The sequence below is a fragment of the Puma concolor genome, chromosome D1 (assembly GCF_028749965.1).
Source record: "Puma concolor isolate L17-30 chromosome D1, mPumCon1.1.hap2, whole genome shotgun sequence".
In the NCBI taxonomy this organism is placed as follows: Eukaryota; Metazoa; Chordata; class Mammalia; order Carnivora; family Felidae; genus Puma; species Puma concolor.
Window position 1 is genome coordinate 44858080 of NC_141676.1, and position 22423 is coordinate 44880502.

Genomic DNA, 22423 nt, shown 5'->3' on the forward strand with positions numbered 1-22423 from the left:
CAAATCAAAACCACACTGAGATACTACCTCACACTTGTCAGAATGGCTAAAACCAAAACACAAGAAACAACAAATGTTAGCAAGATTGTCGAGAAAAAGGAACAGTTGTGCACGGTTGGTGGGAATGCAAATTGGTGCAACCACTCTGGAAAACAGTATGAAAGTTACTCAAAACATTAAAGATATAATTACCATATGATACAGTAATTCCACTACTTAGTATTTACCCAAAGCATATGAAGACACTTCCTGTGGAAAGGAATGTGGCAGCATCTATCAAATAATAGATGTGTTCACCTTTTGACCAAACAATTCCAACTTTTAGGGAAAGATTTTTTTTTAATTTTTTAAGTGTTTACTTATTATTGAAAGACAGAGACAGAGCATGAGCATGGGAGGGGCAGAGAGAGGGAGGAGACACAGAATCCAAAGCAGGCTCTGGGCTCTGAGCTGTCAGCACAGAGCCTGATGTGGGGCACGAACCCACAAACCGCGAGATCCTGACCTGAGCCAAAGTTGGACACCTAGCCAACTGAGCCACCCAGGTTCCCCATTTAGGGAAAGATTTTAATGAGAATATTCACAGTTAATTTCATCAGGAAGACAATTAAGTGGGGATCTGTTTGCTGGAACTTTGTCGTTTTTTTCCTTAATAGCTGTTTCATTATTGTCTGAATAAAGACACGAAAGATCAATAAAGATAATCAACCATTAAGATGATGAAATTCAAGAAGAATAAACATGATTTCTTGCATTTAAGTTCAAATAACTCCTTTTAGTAAAGGATAAATAAAGAATCTCTCCTGCAGATCCACTTGAACACATACAAAGGGAAGTAAGTGCCAGGTTATTCACTCATGCGTTATTTATGACAGCAAAACAAAACAAGCCACTGCAACCATACATTTCTATCAATGAAGGAATGTTGGAATAAACTACAGTATATACTACAATAGAATATACTACAGCTACATTAAAAATGAGGATGTCTTCTGTGTAGTAATATGGAGAGGTCTTTAGGACAAATCATGTTAAAACAACAAAAAATGAAAAACCAGTATACACAATGTGGTAGCTAACCTCCAAAATTACCCCTGATGATCCCCATCTAGTATATTCAATTTTGTGAATCCAGTCTGGTGTGTGTGACCAATAGAATATGGAAGTCATAATGTGTGACCTCTAAGGCTTGTCTAAAGGCACTGCAACTTTTTCACCTGGGTCTCTGAGCTCTCATTCTGGGAGAATCTGGCCACCATGTTTTGATGACACTCCAGCAGTCCTGTGGAGAGGTCCACACTCAGAGAAACTGAGGTCTCTCACCAATTGCCAGGATCAACTTGTTCACCATGTGAGTGAGCCACCTTGGAAATAGATCCTTCTCAAACTTGCAGATGACTACAGACCCAACTGTCATCTGATTGTGATCTTATGAGAGATCCTGACCAAGAACTGCTCAGCCAGCCATTTCTAAATTGTCTACTCACAAAAATGACGATGATTATTACCAGTATATTTTGGGGTGATTTCTTAGAGAGCATTAGCTACTGAATACAAAGAACAATGTATAAAATATGTTCCCTTTTTGTATGAGGTGGGGAATTTGTGTGTGTGTGTGTGTGTGTGTGTATGCACTTGTATTTGACTAAAAAGCATTAGATAGGTTAATACAAAACTAATGAAAATGGTCATTTCTAGGAAACTCAGAGAAAAGGATAGATGTGGATGGGGTAGAAGTATGTTCATCTTTTATTAATTAAAATTTTGATTATGTATCAGTAATTGTATTTATTATATATAATATAAAAAACATATACCTAATATATATAGATGGATATAATTGAAACCACAAAAAGCAAAGATATTTTTTCTTTTTTTTTTTTTTTTTAATTTTTTTTTTCAACGTTTTTTATTTTATTTTTGGGACAGAGAGAGCCAGAGCATGAACGGGGGAGGGGCAGAGAGAGAGGGAGACACAGAATCGGAAACAGGCTCCAGGCTCTGAGCCATCAGCCCAGAGCCTGACGCGGGGCTCGAACTCACGGACCGCAGATCGTGACCTGGCTGAAGTCGGACGCTTAACCGACTGCGCCACCCAGGCGCCCCGCAAAGATATTTTTTAAAGTTTATTTATTTTGAGGAGCACCTGGATGACTCTGTTGGTTAAGTGTCTGACTTCGGCTCAGGTCATGATTTCATGGTTCAGGAGTTTGAGCACTTTGTCAGGCTCTGTGCTGGAGCCTGCTTCAGATTCTGTGTCACCCTCTCTCTCTTCCCTCTCTCTCTTGCACTTGTCTCTCTCTCTCTCTCTCTCTCTCTCTCTCTCTCTCTCTCTCTCTCAAAAACAAACAAGCATTAAAAAGATAAACAAAAAATAAAAGTTTATTTTGAGAGAGAGAGCGTCTGTGCATATAAGCAGGGAAGGGGTGGAAAGAAAGAAAGAGTGAATCCCAAGCAGACTCCGATCTGTCAGCACAGAGCCTAACTTGGGGCTCAAACTCATAAACTGAGATCATGACCTCAGCTGAAACCAAGTCAGATGCTTAACAGACTGAACCACCCAGGTGCCCCCAAAGATATTTTTGAAAATTAAAATTGATCCTTTTTTTATAAAGTGCTAATACCCAGATAAAGTGGAAGCTCCAAGGACAAAAACTAGGCATGGGTATTTTTAAAGGTCCTGAGTGATTTTAATGTACAGCTTGTATATATAGAAACACTGTCCTAAGAGGAGCTCTTTTTCAACTTTCCAAAACTGACAGGAGCAGTAATGGAAAATTTAAATAGTGCTATAACTAATAAAGAACTTGAATTCATATTTTTTTTAATGTCTACAAAAAAAATTCTAGGTCTACATGAATTTACCAATGAATTCTAATGACAATCTTATACAAATACTTCTAGAGAATAGGAAAAGAGGACATGCTGCCCAACTGATTTTTTTTTTCATGCTAGGATAATTTTGATACCAAACGCATGTCCATTTAAAGAAAGAGAAATGATAAGGCAATCTCACCCATGAACATAGATGCAAAGATATATATATTTCACACATGACCAATGTTCTTACAAGGACACCAGTCAGATTTGATTAGGGTCTCCATAATAATCTCATTTAACTTAATTGCCACTTTACAGGCCTTGTCTCCAATTACAGTCACATTCTGAGATACTGGGGGTTAAGGCTTCAACATACGGATTTGGGGGTATACATATACAATTAAGCTTTTAACACCAAGATAGTGAAGAATTGTGGGGCCAAGATCCAAACAAAAGAGGAAACCTGGAGAAGTGAGCTTAGACTGTGTCCTGCTTATTTTCTCCTAGAGTTGTGAACCAATCTGGGGGAGACCACTCACAGGCTGAGAAGGTAAGCACGGTTTTTGGTGGATTCACAGAGCTAGAGTCCCAAAACTTGGGAGAATATGCCTAACAAGGGCCCCTAAAAAGCTGTGTTTTCAGTGTAAGTGAAAAAATGGGCTTCACTGAAGTTGAAGCCCGGCTTTGAATTGCCCAGCTTAGTCCCTGATTGGATTAAGGTGATTCAAGATTACTAGTACTAATGTCCCAGCATCCTGCCAGGGGCAAACAAATCCTCCCCGAAGGAAAATAAAAATTCTAGGCCTCAAATATTTCTTCAACTTTTTCATTTACATTGTTGGCACTAAATGATAACTAGCATGTAAGGAGACAAAATATTGACTGAAACCAAAAGAAACAACAGACAACAGAAAGAGACCTTTAACAGATCCAGGTAATAGAATTACCAACTGCAAACTTAACAGTAGACATGCTTAATATGCCTGTAGTGGACACTCTTAGTGCTCTACCATAATTGTATTTTCTAGGTGGATTCACTTCAATTATGCCCCCACCCCTACCCCCAGTGTTAGCTGCTCTTACTCTCCCAGAACTGTCCTCAATTGATGGGGTCATCTATCCTGGAATTCCCTAGGAGGTTAGCCTAAACCCCCCATCCCCATATGTTATATACACACACCACTTGCCTCAAAGAGGACAACTGTGTGATGCTATTGGTGCCTCAGGGCACCATCCTGTGGGATCAGGCCGAGGACTTCAGCCACATCAGTGTCTTCAGCTTTTTCCCCATCCTAGCCTCTGCCCCTCATAAATTTCAGCTGAGAGCATTTCCTCAATAAATAAGTTACACAAGAGTCCCTAGCTGAAGGCTCTGCTTCTTGGAAACCTAACATAATGTTTAAAATGGAAAAATTCATTAGAGAATTAAAACCATAAAATGGAAATTCTAAAACTGAACAAAAAAAATTAGCTAAATTATAAGAACGAGAAAGATTTTGTAGCAGACCAAAATGTAGTGAAGAAGTGGCCTAGAATTAAACATGGAGAGATAAAGGGGTGGAAAATTTTAAATGTGTAAGAGACATGGGGAATATAATAACATCTAACATTTGGGTACCTGAAAACCCAGAGGGGAAAAAGAAAGAATGGGACAGAGTATTTGAAGATCTAATTTTCCAAAACTTAAAAGATTTCAAGCCAGAGGTTCAAGAAGCCCTAAGAATACCATACAGTGAAAATAGAAAGAAAATCACTTCAAAGCAACAACAATAAAACTGATAGCTAACTTTATAAAAGAAACAGTGCCAATGCAGAAGACAAAAGCATGATACCTTTTATGCTGCAAGAAAATACTTCATCTAGAATATTACACTCAGCCTTGATAACCCTCACTCCAAAAGGTGAAAGACATTTCAGACAAAGAGAAGGCAGGTGAATGATTGTCTTCAGGAAGATGAGGGGATTGAGATGGGGAAGAGGCATGAGAGAGCTTCTGAGGGGACAGCAATGTTTGCTGCATAATGGTGTTCATAGTATTTTATTTTGCTGCGAATATTGCTGTATACGTCTATGTATATTTCACGAAAACATTAAAAATTTTACCCATTGTACTCATTTTTAATGTAAAAATATTTCACTTATAAATACCTTCTAAAGCAGATGAGCCTGTATACTGAATAAACAATGCTGGATATTTTTCAAATGTGTTATGTAGTAATGACTAATGAGAGGTTTGCAATGTTGTGATTTATAAGAAATATATCTTTGGCCATATCTACAACCAAAATACATTTCTCATATATATCTGGTCTACAGTTTCCAAAACCCTTGGAATTTCCTGAGCGATAAGAGCAATGAGAGCATCTTTTGTTATAATGTTTGGTCCCTTGTCGTCAATATCTAAATAAATGCTTCAGAGCCATAAAGGTGAAATGGGTGTCTTTTTATTCATAACAAGCCCTCTTCCACCACAGCTGGGTTTATGTTAATGAGGTGACTTTGGGGAGGCGCCTAAGTGTGAGGACTTGTTGTCAGGGGAACCAATCAGGATCAAAAGGTTGGAAGTTTCAGTCCCACCCCCTGATTTCCGGGGAGGGGAAAGGAGTTGGAGGTTGAATCAATCACCAAAAGTAAATGATTTAATTAATCATGCCTGTGTTATAAGGCCTCCATAAAAACCCGAAAGGAAGTGGTTTGGAGAACTTCCAGGTTGGTGAACCAGATTGTTTCCATGTACCATTGTGCTAGGTCCGAAGCTCCATAATGACAGAAGGTCCAGTGTTGAGGAACTTGCCCTTTGTATCTCTTCATCGGCTGTTGGTTTGTATCCTTTAATATTCTCTGTAATAAACTAGTAATTTGTGAGTAAATGGGGTTTTTTTAAGTTCTGTGAACAACTCTAGCAAATTAATGGAACCCAAGGAGGGGGTTGTGGGACCCTCCAACCGTAGTCAGTGGGTCGGTCAGCGATGGGTGTCTGAAGCAGAGGGCAGTCTTGTGGGACTGAGTCCTTCACTTGTGGAATGTGATACTATTTCTGGGTAAATTGTGTCAGAATTGAGTTGAATTGTAGGACACGCAGCTGGTGTTGCAGAATTACTTGGTAGTGGTGTGGGGAAACCACATTCCCCCATTGGAATTCTAGAACAATTAAGTTTAATTTCAAAATAAAACAGCACTTAGGGGCGCCTGGGTGGCTCAGTCGGTTAAGCGTCCGACTTCAGCTCAGGTCATGATCTCGTGGCTCCTGAGTTCAAGCCCAGCGTTGGGTTCTGTGCTGATAGCTCGGAGCCTGGAGCCTGCTTTGGATTCTGTGTCTCCTTCTCTCTCTCTGCTCCTCCTCCAGTCACTGTCTCAAAAATAAATAAAACATTAAAGAAATTTTTTAAAGTAAACCAGCACTTAAAAAACTGAGATTTCTTATAAAAATCTGTATTGTTAGCCTTTTCTTGAAACATGAAGATCTGTCAATGCTGGGCTGGCATCTTGAGTGGTAAAAAACTAGAGCTTAGTTGTGGCTTTCTAAATGAGTATACATATATATTGCACCAAGCCCAAATTATTAATTTACAGTTTCTATCCAGTCTTGTAGGTATTTAAATATGTGGCCCCACTTAAAACATTTGAAGAAAGCTCTCATTTGTGTTCTAGTGTGAATCTTTGCTTCTAAAGACTAAATATTCTAGGTTCTTTACATAATTTGGTCCTTATTCTCTCTGGACCTCTTCAAGGTACCAATGTTTACTTTAAAGCATATCATCTGGCTATTTCAGAATGGGGTGGATGCACTTTTTAATTTTTTTTTTTAGGAATGCAATTTGAGACCTCCTTTTGCCTATTCTTAAACCAGAAAAACATACTTAGAGGTAATTAACAACAGCTCTCAGTGCTTTTAGTAGTAGAGGTCTTATTAAACCAGCCCTTCAATTATCCTTTCTAAAAGGAGTTATTTGAACTTAAATGCAAGGAATCCTGTTTATTCTTCTTGAATTTCATCCACTTCATGGTTGATTTTCCTATCTTTATTGATCTTCTGTGTCTTCATTCAGGCAGATAATAGTGAAACAGCTATTAAGGGAAAATCAAGGCAAAGAAATCTTCAGCAAACAGATCCCCACTTAATTTCTTCTTCTTGATGAAATTAACTGAATATTCTCATTAAAAATCGGCAACCCCCTCCCCCCATATGAGAATTTTGACTACGTGAAGCCTTTTCAAGAGATTAAAGTGAGTCTAAGATCCTAAACTTGGGGACCACTTCCAAACTGAAATGGTAATAGCAGAATTTGAAGCTGTTCTATAAAAATGCAGTAGAAATTTGTACACTGATAGCATATGACAATAATGCTAAACATGCAATTTGAAAAATTTTAATCCTGTTTCTCAGTTCTTTGGGATTTTCTCAATTACATTGCTTGTAAATAATGACAGTTTTGTGTCTTTCCAAATTAGCATGGTTTTTATTTCTTCCTAAGGTTAGAAGCTCTAGTATAATACTGATGAAAAGTGGGGATAGTGATCATTCTTGTCTGTTTAAAGGAATGACCCTAACATTTCATCATTTATGTGACATTTGTTGTAGTTTCTTTTCTCCATGACCCTAGAACTTAAGTTTGTTTCTATTCTAGGTTTGTCTTATTCCTCCCTCCTTATTCCTTTCTTCCATCCTTTCTTCCTTCGTTCATTCTTTTCTCCCTTAAATGATAAAAAGATGAATTATTTCCTCTATTGATACTATCTTTTTTCTTTTTTTAATTGGCTAATGTGTTTCATTACGCTATTTTTTTTTTAATGAAATCTAATTGACGTACAATATTATATTTGCTTCAAGCGTACCACGTTGTGATTCAACATTGCAGTATATTGGGAGTGCTTATCACAGTGTTGACCATCTGTACCACACAATGCTATATTACATTATTAACCACAGTATTCCCCGTGCTATACTTCATATCTATGTGCATTATGTATTTCATAACTGCAAGTTTGTACCTAGTGATCCCCTTCACCTCTTTCAGCCTCCCTCCAACCCTCTCCTCTGGCAACCACCAGTTTATTATGTGTATTTATGAATCTTTTTTATTTTTGTTCATTTGTTTTTGTTTTTAAATTTCATGTATAAGGGAGATTGTATGGTGTTTTTCTTTCTCTGACTTACTTCACTTAGCTTAAGATCCTCAAGGTCCATCTGTGTTGTCACAAATGGCAAGATTTCTTTCTTTTTCATGGTTGAATACTATTGTGTTGGACATAGATGCCACGTTTTCTTTATTCATTCATCTATCAATGGACACTTAGGTTGCTTCCATGACTTGACTATAGCAGATACTGCTGCAGTGAACATGAGGGTGTGTATACCTTTTTGAGTTTGTGTTTTTTGTTTCCTTGGGATAAATACCCAGAAGTGGAATTGCTGGATTATGTGGTAGTTCTATTTTTATTCAGGGGGTAGCTTTCCTACTGTCAGTCACAGTGGCTATGCCAATTTACTTTCCCACCAACCGCACACATGAGTTCCCTTTTCTCCTCCCTCTTGCCAACACTTGTTAGAACACTTACAAATACAAAAGACGGGAATAACAGGCATGAGGTGATCACTCGTGCGGTTTTGATTTGCACTTCCTTGACTAGTGACTTTGAGCACCCTTTCATGTACCTCTTGCCCATCTTTATGTCCTGGAAAAATGTCTACTCCGATCCTTTGCCCATTTTTTAAATCAGATTGGGTTTTGTTTTTGTCATGTTTGTTTTTTGCTGTTGAGGCGTACGAGTACTTAATGTATTTCAGATATTAACTAACCTCTTATCAGGTATGTCCTTCTACAGATATCTTCTCCCATTGAGTTGCTTGACTTTTGTTGATGGCTTTCTTCACTGTGCAGAAGCTTTTTAGTTTGACGTAGTTTGTCTGTTTTTGTTTTTTTGTTTGTGGTGACCTACTAAAAAATTAGTGGTGACCTATAAAAAAAAAAAAAGAGTGCCAATCCATGTCGAGGTAACTGCCTATGTTTTCTTCTCTGGGTTTTATGGTTTCAGGTCTCACATAGGTCTTTAATCCATTTTGAGTTTAGTTTATATTTGGTGTGGCAAACTGGTGCAGTTTCATTCTTTTGCTGGTAGCTGTCCAGTTTTCCCAACACTACCAAAAAGACTATCTTTTCTGCACTTACATTCTTGGCTTCTTTCTCATAAATTGACCATACATTTGTGGATTTATTTCTGGGTTCTCTTCTGTTCTTTAGGTCTACATGTCTGTTTTTAGCTTATTACTATTGTGTTTTGATAACTATAACTTTACAATAAAGGTTGAAATCAGGAAGCATGTCTTCAGCTTTTTTTTTTTTTTTTCTTATGATTTCTTTGGCCATTCAGGGTGTCTTGTGCTTCTATACAAATTTCATGTCAATTCTATTCAGTCCTAAAAATGCCACTGGGATTTGGATAGAGATTGCATTGAGTCAATTTTAACAATATTCTTTCAACCATGAGCACTCAATTTTTATGCATTCCATTTTCTTTATCCATGTGTTACTTTTTTAGTGTGTACGTTCACCTTCTTAGCTGAATTTCTTCTTATGTATTTTCTCCTTGAAATTGTAAATGTTTTTTTTTTCTGATATTTCATTCATTTATAGAAATGCAAGAGTTTTTTCATTTTGTACCCATCAGCTTTACTGAACTTGTTTATTCTAAGTTTTTTGGGTGAAGTCTTTAGGGTTTTCTATATGTATACAGTATCATGTCATCTGCAAGTAGAGACCGTTTTACTTCTTCCTTTCAAACTGGAAGATTTATTTCTTCTCTGAGTGCTCTGGCTAGGATTTCCAATACTAAGTTGAATAAAAATGGTGAGGGTAGGCAGCTGTGTCTTTTTATTTTAGAATGTTAACTGTGGGCTTGTCATATATGGTCTTTATTATGTTTCTTCCACTACCCGCTTTGTTGAGAGATTTTATAAACAGATGGTGAACTTTGTCAAATGCTTGTTCTGCTCTATGGATCGCGATTTTTATCCTTTTGTTAATGTGGTATATCTATATTCTGTCCTTTTTCTAAGTTAAGCTAGATCCTTAGCTCAACTTATCAGTCTTTTTTTTTCTAATATAAACATCTAATGTCCTAAGTTTCTCTTCAAGTGCCATTTTCACTACATCTTCATTTTTGGAAAATAGTACAGATACTTTATTCATTTCTACTTACATTTAACTGGCCATTATCATTTCTTTAGTTCTTCCTAGAGTTACTTGGAGCAATTTCTTTAATCTGTCAGGCATACATAGAAATAGTGGCGCCTGGGTGGCATCCACTCTTGATTTTGACTCAGGGCATGATTTCACACTAGTGGGATTGAGCCCCACGAAGCCTCCAAGATCAGTGTAATTGGTATTCTCCTTCTCCCTCCGTCTGCCCCTCTCCTGCTCTTTTTGTCTCTATATAATATATATATTATATATAATTTTTTTTTTTTAATAAAGGGGCACCTGGGTTATCAGTTAAGCATCCAACTCTTGATTTCAGCTCAGGTCATGATCTTGTGTTTCACAGGTTCAAGTCCTGCCTCAGGCTCTGCATTGGTAGTGTGGAGCCTGCTTGGGATTCTGTCTCTCCCTCTTTCCCCACCTCCCCTGCTCATGTTCTCTCTACAAAATAAATAAAATAATTGAAGACTAATTGTCTTGTGGTCAGAGAACATGGCTGTAGGGTACCTATGCTTTGAAACTTATTGGGACTTGCTTTATAGACAAGTATGTGGTCAACTTTTATAAATGTTCTTTGGATGTTAAAAATTGTCTTATCTGTTGGGTTTTATGTTCTGTATATGTCTAATACTGCCCATTGTGCTGTTCTATATTTTTATTAACTTTTGGTCTGTTTAACTTATGGTGTTAAATCTCCCATCAAGGTTGGAGAAATACCAATTTTTCTCTGTCATTCAACCAACATTTCATGCATGGTTATTTCATATATTTTTAAAGTTTTTTTTTTTAATGTTTATTTTTGAGAGAGAGCATGAGGGAGAGGGGCAGAGACGAAGAGTGAGACACAGAATCTGAAACAGGCTCCAGGCTCTGAGCTGTCAGCACCGAGCCTGACGCAGGGCTTGAACTTGGGAACCGGGAGGTCATAACCTAGGCCAAAGTCAGACACTTAACCGACTGAGCCACCCAGGAGCCCGTATACTGTTTTGATCACGCAATGCATCATCTGCAGTCATTGGGTAGTCTAAATCTATTCATTTCTGCTATTCTCACTCATGGTCATTTCCTTGTGTTTGGTGACTTGTATCAAAGTTCTCCAGAGAAAGAGAACCAATAGGGTGTGTGTGTGTGTGCCAGTAAATGACACGGACAGCTGCCCAAAGCAGAAATATGAAAGTCACTGTCGTCTGCTTACCATCCTATCCAATTAATCTCGAGCAAACTGATTCTACATCTTGAATCTCCAGTCTACTTACCTCTCTGTTGTCCTGTAATCTCTTCATGTCCAGATTGGGGAGATCTCTCCATGTCTAATCTTATTCTTCCATTTGACATAGTATGTTATTTGATCTTCATAAAAATGTAAATCTTGGGGCACCTGAGGGGCTCAAGCATCTGACGCTTGACTTCAGCTCAGGTCATGATCTCATGGTGCGGGAGTTCAAGCTTTGCATTGGGCTCGGCACTGACAGTATGGACATTCTGCTTAGGCTTCTCTCTCTTTCTCTCTGCCCTTCCCCTGCTCGATCTCTCAAAATAAATAAATTTTATTTTTAAAAAATGTAAATCTAATCATGTCCCTCTTCAAGATTAAAACTTTTCTAGTTGTTCCTCAAGGAAAAATACTTAAATGGCATTGTCATGCTTTGCCACGCCCTTCATTAGTCACTCTCTCTCTACTATTCCCTTCCAGTCACTCTAAACCTCCTTTGGCCCCCTCCAGTGTGAGGATAGTTCTTGTCTTGGCCTCTACACATAGTGTTGTTTTCTTTCCACAAGCAATTATCTCCAAGGTAAATCACTTTTTCCTCTGGGAAGCTGTTCATCCCCGCTCCACAGCCCAATCGCCATCCCCACCCACCCTCTAGAGCTGTTCAGATTAGTCTGGCAACTATAATAAGGAAACCAGAGTTGGCTTTATTCATCTCTTTTGTGAAGTTTGTTCCTATGAGATGCAATCTAGAGAGAAGAAATTTTTGAGTTCAGCAGTGCTAGAGTTTACAGGATTCTTATAAGAACAGAAAACGTCAACAGCACCAACAAAGTAAGAATGGCAGGAAACAGCCTTCAAATCAGGAAATAACTTAAAAAAATTTTTTTTATGGAGAAAGAATGTATCACTAAGCACATAAATATATTACAGCACTACAAGATTTCTAAGACCAGTGAGTTTAAAACAATAGTAAATTCATGATGAAAGTTAAAAGTCTGATTCAGTAGTAACCAAAATAGGATATGTAATATGGCTTGTGGCAATTTTTCAAGTAAGATTTCATTTAATAGCATAGCACTGTACTTAATATAGTCACATTCATTTCTTACAATTTATGAATTTGTTTTAGGTTTCTTTGGGCTATTTTAACATGTCAATTATTTAGCAAAGATTAAATAATTTAAAAGTTATTTAAAAAGGATTTCTCAGTAATAGTATTTTTAATAAGACATTCCTTTTGAGAAAATATATACATTAACCCCAATACAAAATTTTAATAAAATAGAAAGGAAATCTGAGTTTCATTAAGCATGTAAGCACATGTGATTTTATACACATGGGCTTTGCAATAGCAGAAGTATACCTAAGATGCAAAAGGTGCACTAGAGAAATAAAAGCACAGGATATATACATTGTAAGTGCAAACTCAATAAATTAGTTAAAATTTTTTTACTTAGTAATGTGCGACCAGGTTACAAATCATGTGGCAGTGGTAGCAAAAGTGGCAGGAAGGAACTGAGCACTCAACATGTCTAATAAATAAAGCTCGGTGATTCATTAAATATTATACAAGATCAAAACTTCCAACACTTCTATAGATCTTTAATATTTTTGAGATACGCCAAATATTCCAGGTAGGTAAGAAACTGCCTGACATCATATGTAAATAAACCATCTTGGGAAATTAATGTTTTTACCATCTACAAAAGCTACATGGATCCAAAATATGGTCTCCAAGAATAAAAAAACAAAGTAGTCTACCATCTTGCTATCTGTACCCGAGGAGTTCATGAATATTGTAAATAACCATTTTCTTTGCAATTAAGGCTTCCCACCATTTACTTTCTTAAAAATTAGACTTGCAGTTGGGCTCTCGAAGTACTAAGTAGTCATCGGTCACTTCTGTCATGTAGTCTCGAGACAGGAGGAAATGAACAAAGATCAGCATCAGTTTTACGGTGACTAAACAGGACACCTAAGATCTGGATCTAGAGATAAGCACATATTCTGATTATTCACTGTGCCTTTTAGAACTCCTACCAGTGCTTTTGTTCTTTATCTTCGATAGGATTAGCTTCGTCTGATTTTTGCAGTAAGGCAAAAGACCTCTCCTTTTCCTCCACTTTAATTAGTCTCAAATTATGAGATCTGAGAGAAAATGCTCACTTCACAAAAAGTTAACATCTTTAGGACCATTCTTTTCTTCTGACAAGTCTGTTTATATTAACTAAATATTGAAAAATACTAATCCTGAGCAAGAGTACTAAGAGCAGTTTTGACTAAACGATTCCTTCATTTTTAAACCTGAACAGCTTTAAAAATTCAACCACGGAATGAAGTCCGTGAGACTGGAATTAAGACTTCTGTCCACAGCAAACCTGAATACTCGGAGCAGAAATAGAACACACGTAGAAGGTAACACACGACGGTGAAAAGCATCAGACTGATGCGCCTGGATTTTGTCGTGTGTGACAAACGTCCTTCAGTCTTTCACGGATAAACGTAGCTGGGCGAACGGCATTGGCCAGTGTACTGCATTGAACGGATCCCTCAGAAAGGCAAACACGGGGTTCTTTTTTAGGCAGGCACAGACTTCCCCCCCCCGACACACACATTCAAAGACCTAAAAGACACATGTGGAAAATGTTTTCATGAAAGCGAAAAGTTCTGGCCATCTTGGAAACTGAGGTCCCGTGAATTTTTAGTTCTAGCTACCCCTCATGGAAGTAAGAGCTTACTACCTGGCAAAGCGTTATTACGACAAAGTAGATACCAGTGGAGGTATCGAGGAAGAGCTTCGCAACACGAGCGACGGAAGCCCCGTTCTACGAACACTCGTCCGGTCTGTGTCCGTGTGCCGCAAGTGCACAGGACCAGGGAGCTGCCAGCGCAGCGAGGGTCCTCTCGCGGTCCTCAGGCCCGTCCACCTGGGAGCGGTCGGCTGCGAGTCCGCACGGTCAGTGCCAGGCGAGGACTTCTGACCCTGGGCATGGCCCTCGGGACTTCTTCAAGATGTCTTTTCTTTTATTCAAACTGTCTCTCCTCCTCTTCATCTGCTTCTTCAATGACCTGAATGTCATCTGCTTGAGGTAAGGAAGAATTCTCCACCTGCAGTTTATTCCCATCAGCTTTACATTTCTCTTCTTCCTCGATGATTTCCTTCCATATCTTGTGGTTTTCGGTGAGGTGGTGCATTAGCTGACAAAATATTCGCCGTCTGCCTTTCCTCCTTCGTGGTTCTGTGAAGTTTAAAACAGACAGATTCTAATCCTAGTAATACAATTCAATCATTCATTCACTAAATACCTGAGTGCCTATTACTTTCCAGGCATTTCTCTAGCTAGGGCACTGGGGTTGTAGTAATATGCAGTAAGATAATCTCTGCACCGTGGAGCTCATATTCTAATGGAAAGATCTAGAAAAGCAAATGAAGAAGCAAAACACAAGATGGGGTTAAATATGAACAGATGAAAATGAAGCAGAGAAAAGGATTAGGGAAGACTGGGTGGGGTGAGAGGGGAGGACAGTACTAAAATTTCAAGTGATAAAACAATGCAGTTAAACGATGTTTTTTTAGGACTCAGGTACTGAATTAAACACAATTATTACAGCTTCAATGAGTAGAAATAATTTTTGGAAGCCAGTCATTTGCCCGAGATGATGCTCACATGGTGGTGGCAGAAAACCACTCTTCACTATACTGATCCTGAAGACAACTGGGGATGTGGGGGGCTGGTTCTTCGTAATTATGCTCTCTGTTCTCAGCTATAGCATGCTTGGAATGCCGGATATAATTTCATTTAAATTCGACTTTAAAGAGCAAATAATGGATTTCATTTACAGCCAGAAAGGCAGCAGGTGTCCAAGGACTGGCCCCTCGAGCCCACTCACCTCACACAGTCAGATATGGTGACAGTCCTACTGTGCTGCACAGGTAGAACCTCCTGAAGCGAACTGGCTGGAGGACAATACCCAGAGAGATGCTACTTCAACCAAGACCGTGTGTCGTGGCATCAGCACGGCACCCAGGAGTTACTCAAGAGACTATTCAATCTGAACATTGAGCTACTAGTTACTCCAGACAGAACTACAGAATCTGTATCTTAAAGATCCAAATTTAGTGTTATTAACTGCAAATATCCATTTGAGAATTTATAATATCCCTCCATTCTTACTAGGATTTAAGTTGTCTTCTATTTCTTCATCATCTGTATCTAATTCTTCGCCATCTTCTTCATCATAACAACTTTCGGCATCTTCATCCTCTTCTGCTTCTATCCACTCACCCGGCAGCAAGCCGGCAGCATCGTAGGAGTTACACAGAGGCCCCACTATGTGGGTGATGAAAGATTCTTGGAGTTTTGCTAGTTGAGGTGAAGAACGATCCATGAAGGGACTGATGGGCAAACCAAGATCAGCTTCTTCATCTCCCTGATCATTTAAAAAAGAAAAGTACATTTGTAACTACTGAAAGAATAACCACTGAGCTTTGCTGTTAAAATTATCTTGCTTTTTAGTCTTTACTCATTTATTTTGAGAGAGCGCATGTGTGAATAAGGGAGGGCCAGAGAGGGGATCTCAGGCAGGCTCCACACTGTCCGTGCAGAGCCCAACGTGGGGCTCCATCTCCCTGTTCGTGGGATCATGCATGGGAGCCGAAATCAAGAGTCGGACACTTAACCAACTAAGCCACCTAGGCACCCCTGTCTTAAGGTTTCTAAATATGCATAGTCTACATCAAAATAAGTTTTACAAGGAAGTGTCTAATTACTGTCGTTTTAACTATAAGAATTCCTCCAATATTTGAGAAATTCTAAGACTATTTTCACACTTCACCAGTTTACAGGAAAAATGTACATTAAAAAAAGAACGAATCTAACAACCTGCAAAATTCTATGTCACGTATAGATTCCCCTTCTCCTAAGGGGAGATGGTATCATGGAAACTTTGTACGTCCAATGTGTAGAGCTGAATTTTGTAAGTGCCTTTCAACACCCTGCTCTTTTCTAATTGCAGATCCTTTTAATGAATCTGAATCAGAAAACCTAGCATATAAAACAGAAAGAGGAGAGAAGGAGCACTCCTGTGCCTGCCCTCTGATACCCTCCCACTGTGCCCTCCAGGGCTTCAGAGAGCACAATTGGAGCGCAGACAGATGTGGTTTCAAAGCCTGCTTTTGCCACCAACAACCTGTGTGGTGTTGAGCAAGCTCTATGCCCATTTCATGTGTAAAATCTGAATAATCTACTTTAAAGGTTGCTCTGAGGATGAAAAGCAATATTATATCAAGTATTTAGCACAGTACTGAGCATTCCCCAGAGGATACGATGAACATTTTCATTCCTAGGATTTGAACTGGTGGGGAATGAATAATCTCTAGAATGTATAAACTGTGTAGGCAACAGTGTCCATGTGATGAGCCAGCATTGTCCTAGGGAAACAACCAGAGACTGTCCTAGTGATTGCCCCATGATTAGAAATCTATGATTTTTATCTCCTGTAAGGAAGAAAACCATTGTTTGCCAAAAAGAAAGCTCAGTTGGGTTTACCCACAGGATTCTACAATTTCCTCAATTTTGCTTTTTTTTTTTTTTTAAATGAGTTTGGTTCTTTTAAGCCCATGGCACTTAAATGGATATAGGAGTATAAAGACAGGATAACAAGATAACAAAAAAATAAAAAGTTGGTCAAGGTTAGAATTTTGCATCTGTACCCAAAAGATGTTTAACAGCCTAACCAGATTGAGAAAGAAATTTAATAGTGTTGATGCAGGTTGACTAGGACTTTCATTATAGCTTAGCACATTTAACCTTCATGATAACTCCATGTGGTAGGGTGTCAGATGATCTTTTGTTCTAAAGACGAATAATGAAACTTAGATTAAATAAAATTGTCTGAAATAATACGTTTCGTAATAAACCTGGAATTACAAAAGCTGACATTTATTGATCATTTGGGTGTCAGGAACTGTTCTAAGAACTTTATTAATTCATCTAATCCTCACAGCAATCTTATGAGGTGATCCCATCAAATATTCCTATTTTATCAATGGAGAAACTAAGGCGCAGAGAGGTTAAGTAATTTATCCTAGATCACATTGCTGGTTAAAAAAAAAAAGAGGGGCGCCTGGGTGGCGCAGTCGGTTAAGCGTCCGACTTCAGCCAGGTCACGATCTCGCGGTCCGTGAGTTCGAGCCCCGCGTCGGGCTCTGGGCTGATGGCTCAGAGCCTGGAGCCTGTTTCCGATTCTGTGTCTCCCTCTCTCTCTCTGCCCCTCCCCTGTTCATGCTCTGTCTCTCTCTGTCCCAAAAATAAATAAAAACGTTGAAAAAAAAATTAAAAAAAAAAAAAAGAACCTGGGATTCAACCTCCCAGCATGGATTCTAACTTTGTGTAATGAGAATTCTGTATACTTTAAAAATAATCACATTATAGGGGCAGCTAGGTGGTTCAGTCAGTTGAGCATCTGGCTCTTGATTTTGGCTCGGGTCATGATCCTGCAGTTGGTGAGTTTGGGCCCTGTGTCGGACTCCATGCTGCCTGCTTGGGATTCTCTCTCTACCTCTCTCTCTCTCTCTCTCTCTCTTTGACCTTCCCCTGCTTGCGCTCTCAAAATTAAAAAAAAAAAAAAACTTCAAAAAAAGGTATATTATAAATTGGGTCTAAATGAACTTCAGCCTTCTCTACTTATTAACTTCCTTCATCTGATTTTGAAATACATAACTCTGCTCCCTTTTGCCCAGATCCTTTCTGTTTGCCTTTAAATATTCCACACTCTTCCACTCTGAGAAGGCAAATTTGAGGCCTGAGCTCCAATCTCCTAGTGTGGCTACTTCTCCAACCCTTTCCTTGCTGCTCACTCAATATCTCAGTGATTGGCTTTGCTGCATGTTGGGCATACAAGTGCATTCGGGTAGAGTATTATTTTAAAGGCAAGATTTTAAAACCTACAAGAGCATGTTTATATCTTCGAATCCTTAAAACCACGAAATAACTCCTTTATCTCCATTTCTAGCCCTCAAATGTCTTACCCTCTGCCAGGACTTTTATCCAGTTGATGTTTCTAAGGCAGTCTTTCTGCAGCAGAATTGGAAATGGATTGATATTCTTTAATATATCATCTAAGTATACCCTGAATCAATTAAAAACATTTGCATCTGGAAATAAATGATCCTAGGTTGCAGGCACTCAGGGTTTTGAAAGCAATCTTGGAATCATAATGTAGTGTAGCCTTACCTCTTGACTCAAGGGACATTCGACCCATGTCAGATAGGCAATAAGATATTTTTTGTTTTAAGTTTTAGCAGCAAGAGCAAAACAGAGCTGAGAAAACACTAAGACCAAAGCAAATTCAACAACTTCTAACATTTTTGGTCAAAGCAAACAGACTTCAAACACTCGATGTAGCTTACCCAAATCCCAAAGACTAGCATCTTCAGATGGCGGCTCTCAAAAATCCCTCCAATCTCACGTTTCAACCTACCTGCTCATAAAATTCATTGACGATGCCTTCTGTCCATTTCAAATGCAAGTCCCGAACTTTCGCTGGGCCGTTTATATCTGCCAGTTTGATACACACCTGGCATACCAAGAGGCGATCATTTTCATTGCTCCATTCTATACCGTTACTGTTTACATCATTGGCCTGTGTTGGAAAAACAATTATTTTAACTTTTGAGGGCACAGGAGTTGGGTTTTTGCCCCCAAAAGTATCTTAAAACTATTTCCTGTCTAAATTATAGGAAGGAATATGGGTTAATGGTAGAATGACACTTTGAAGTGTTGTTCTAATTTTGTTTCTAAGGAAGCAGAACATCATAAAAACAGAAACTGTGGTTTCAATATGTGATTACCACAAAATTATAACGTGTGTATATATTACATATGTAATTAATATATAATTTAATATATAATATACACTATAATTTTACAGAACACTTAAGATCTAAAGAGAAGTTGGCTTTAGCTGTGAAAGGAAAATATGGTATAGTTGAAAGAAGACAAGTTTTAAAAGTTGATCTCAATGGTTTCAAATCCTGACTCGATTTATTCATTGTGTGATACTGGAAAAATGACTTCATCTCCCTGAATCTAAATTTCTTCATCTATAAAATAGGAAAAGTAGTACCAATCCAGCCATATTGCCATGAGGATTAATAAATGAAAAATGCCTAGATCACAGTATATGCTAACACTGTTATTTAAATAAATGGTAATTATCATCACTAAGTAGGCAACTTACTATGCCTTCCAAAAACTCAAATTTTCTCTTGTAAAAAATAAAGTACATGGCCCAGATCAGTGGTTATTGAACGTTAGCAGTGTCTTAGGCACCAAACCCTTTTGTCAAAGTCACTATAGAAAACACTTAAAAGGAGAGCTGTTTTGATTGAACCCGTGTAGGAGATCTAGAGCCCCACTCATGTGACATTTTCCTGAGAGACTACAGAATAGAAACCTCTGAGGAACACAGATTCAAAAGCACTGGGCTAGCTGATCTTGGACCTGTAAAAACAAACATCTGTTACTCTGACTTAAGCACTTAAATGGATTTTTATTATTAAATGTTAACAGAGCTATACAACAATAAAATAATTTTAAAGGCATATAATTTTTTTTTATTTTTCTAAGTATTTTATTAATATCATGACCGCCACATACAGGGTCTCCACCCGGCGGGTTAAGTCTAGTATTCCTTTGTTACCAGTTCCTCTACCCTGAAGGTGCACCTTTCCTTTAGGTCACAAATGTCATCAAGGGAATAACAGCTTCCTGCCAGCCAAAGAGAGAGCATCCTTCCCTCAAGAATCTGTAAAGCTGTGTAAATCTCTGAGTCTGTACAGCATTTTCCACCCCTGACGTCTCAGGGGTAGAACACATGCCAGTGATAGCACTATCACATGAGGGCAGTGATTCTCAATTCCCTATTGAATGCGAATTCTTAACGGCAGGGACTTTCACCCGTTCCTTCCTTACTCTGTGCTGGACGACGGCGCACAGTGGGCAACCCCAGCCGTTCTTCAATGAGCGCATTATACTCCAGTGGAAGAGTGGACAGTCCTCTCCCACACCAGCCAGCTAAACACTAATGTGAAGAGGGGATAAACAGGTGCAGTGAGGTAAGTATAACTGGCTGAGAAGCCCATCTTCAATTTCGTAAAATACCTTAGTTGGCACTGTGCACAACTTTCTCCACTCTGCCCCTAAAAGCTTTTTGCATCATTAATTGGCTTATCACCATGTGAAGGAAAGTTATAAGTCTATGTGTCAGAAAAGAAATGTAGCAAGTGACAGTCTTTTTAGGACATGTTATAATAAATGTTATTTAAAAAATATTGGCATATATTGTCTTGCATATGGTCTCATTATGACTTTATGAGTAGTATTAACTCTAACTTAGCATTAAAAAACACTTATCAGTAATACTGACAATAAAGATTTCCATCTTTGAAGCCAGACATTAATATGTACACAAACCTTGGCATTGAATTCAGCAAGGAAATCAAAATGCTTTTTAAGATCTGTGGCAAGGATTGCTTCAATGACTAAAAAACGAAAGCGCTTGAATTCCACGTGATCAAGATTAAGAAGGAAGTTGTACTCTGGGCGAGAAAGATATAGATTCCAAGCTGATGCGGCATGATGATTTTCTAGAACAGATCTGTCGTTGTACAAAACTGCCTGAAAAGTAATAAGGAAAATGAGTCAGGCATCTCAGAGATAGTAATCTTTAATAATAAACAGAGTTAGGTTGGAAGAGTATAAACAATGAGTAACTACTATATGCCAAGCATTTTAATATCTGTGAAGAAGGGTTGTGATAATTTTCTAAATGAGTTTACTGAAGTACAGAAAGGGGAAGATACCCCTTTCCAGCATGCACATCTAGTAGGTGAAAGGGTAATCCGTCTCCAAAGTTCATCTTTGCAGACACCATGCTGCCCTCGAGAGACGTAAAGTTGATATCTGAGGTCCACTTCATTAAATCAGTAAAGCTTCGTTAGGAAAGGCATTAGAGAGACACAGCAGATTTAAGGACACATTTCTCTTCTTCAGCTAGCACGGAGTCATTGTGGTGAGGACCAAAGAAGAGGCAGGAGCAGTGTCCCGGGTGAGTCGCAGTCCCACATGCCTGGGAAGGACACAGCCTGTACTCCCATCCTGACACTGTCCCTGGGAGTAAGCGAGAAGCAGGACACAGGTAAAAGCACAAATCCTCTGGTTCAAGTGGAATGGGACCCTTCACTGTTCATCCACCTCATTTCAGTGGAAGTCCCTCAGTACTCTAGAACTTTGGAATACAGATTTTAAAAAACGGTGACTTATAGATTTGTCAGAGCCTCTTCTACCTCTAAAAATTGAGCAATTAAAAAGGTTATTAAATAAGCACAGTAATTATTTTAAAAACTTTCACAGCCAGTGCTAAAGGCTAGGGATAAACATAAAAACCTGTCTCCTGGTTTTCATAAAGCTTCTTGTTAATGAGAAAGAAGGACAGATAAAAATAGAATGCAATCTACATTAAGATATATATTCTGGGAGCTTAAATAGGTTTACATGTTATTTGTGAAAATCAGCTATAGTCTAAATGTAAGCATAGATACTTAACACCATTTGATTGTTTTTTTACAGCATTTTATGAAAGCAGTGATGATTTAAACTTTGTAATGGGCCACATAAAGTCTGTAAACAATCTAAATGTCCACTGATGGATGAACAAAAATGTGGTGTGTGTCTATATGTATATGTGTGTTGATGTGTGTGTGTGTGTGTGTGTGTGTGTGTGTGTGTAATGGAATATTTATCCAGCCATGAGAAAGAAGAAAATCCTGACATTTGAGACAACATGGATGGACCTTGAGAGCACTATGCTAAGTGAGGTAAGTCAAAAAAGACAAATACTGTTTGATATCTCTCGTATGTGGAATCTAAAAAAGCTGAACTCATGGAAACGCAGAAGGGTAGTTGCCAGGGGGTGGGGGAAGTAGAAAGATGCTGGTCAAAGGGTACAAACGTCCAGTTACAGCACAAAGTTCTGGGGCTCTAATGTACAGCATTGCGATTATAGTTATTAGTACTGGTATTATATACTTAAAAGTTGGTACTTACCACAAAAAAGATGTGATATTAGGTGACATGATAGTAATCACATTACAACATGTGTATCAAATGAACACAATGTATACCTTAAA

The 22423-nt window shown here is 38.5% G+C and overlaps 1 protein-coding gene across 1 annotated transcript in view; it reads right to left on the reverse strand.

Annotated features, from left to right (window-relative positions):
- Positions 1-11916: 11916 nt before the first annotated feature.
- PDE3B (phosphodiesterase 3B) overlaps positions 11917-22423 on the reverse strand; it is a 176957-nt gene continuing 166450 nt past the window's right edge. The window contains exons 13-16 of the mRNA XM_086677910.1: positions 20709-20912; positions 18715-18876; positions 15408-15663; positions 11917-14471 (exon numbers count right to left, since the gene is read on the reverse strand). Coding sequence (XP_086534036.1) covers positions 14257-14471; positions 15408-15663; positions 18715-18876; positions 20709-20912 — 837 coding nt within the window. The 3' untranslated portion in view covers positions 11917-14256. The remainder of the gene's footprint in view (positions 14472-15407; positions 15664-18714; positions 18877-20708; positions 20913-22423) is intronic.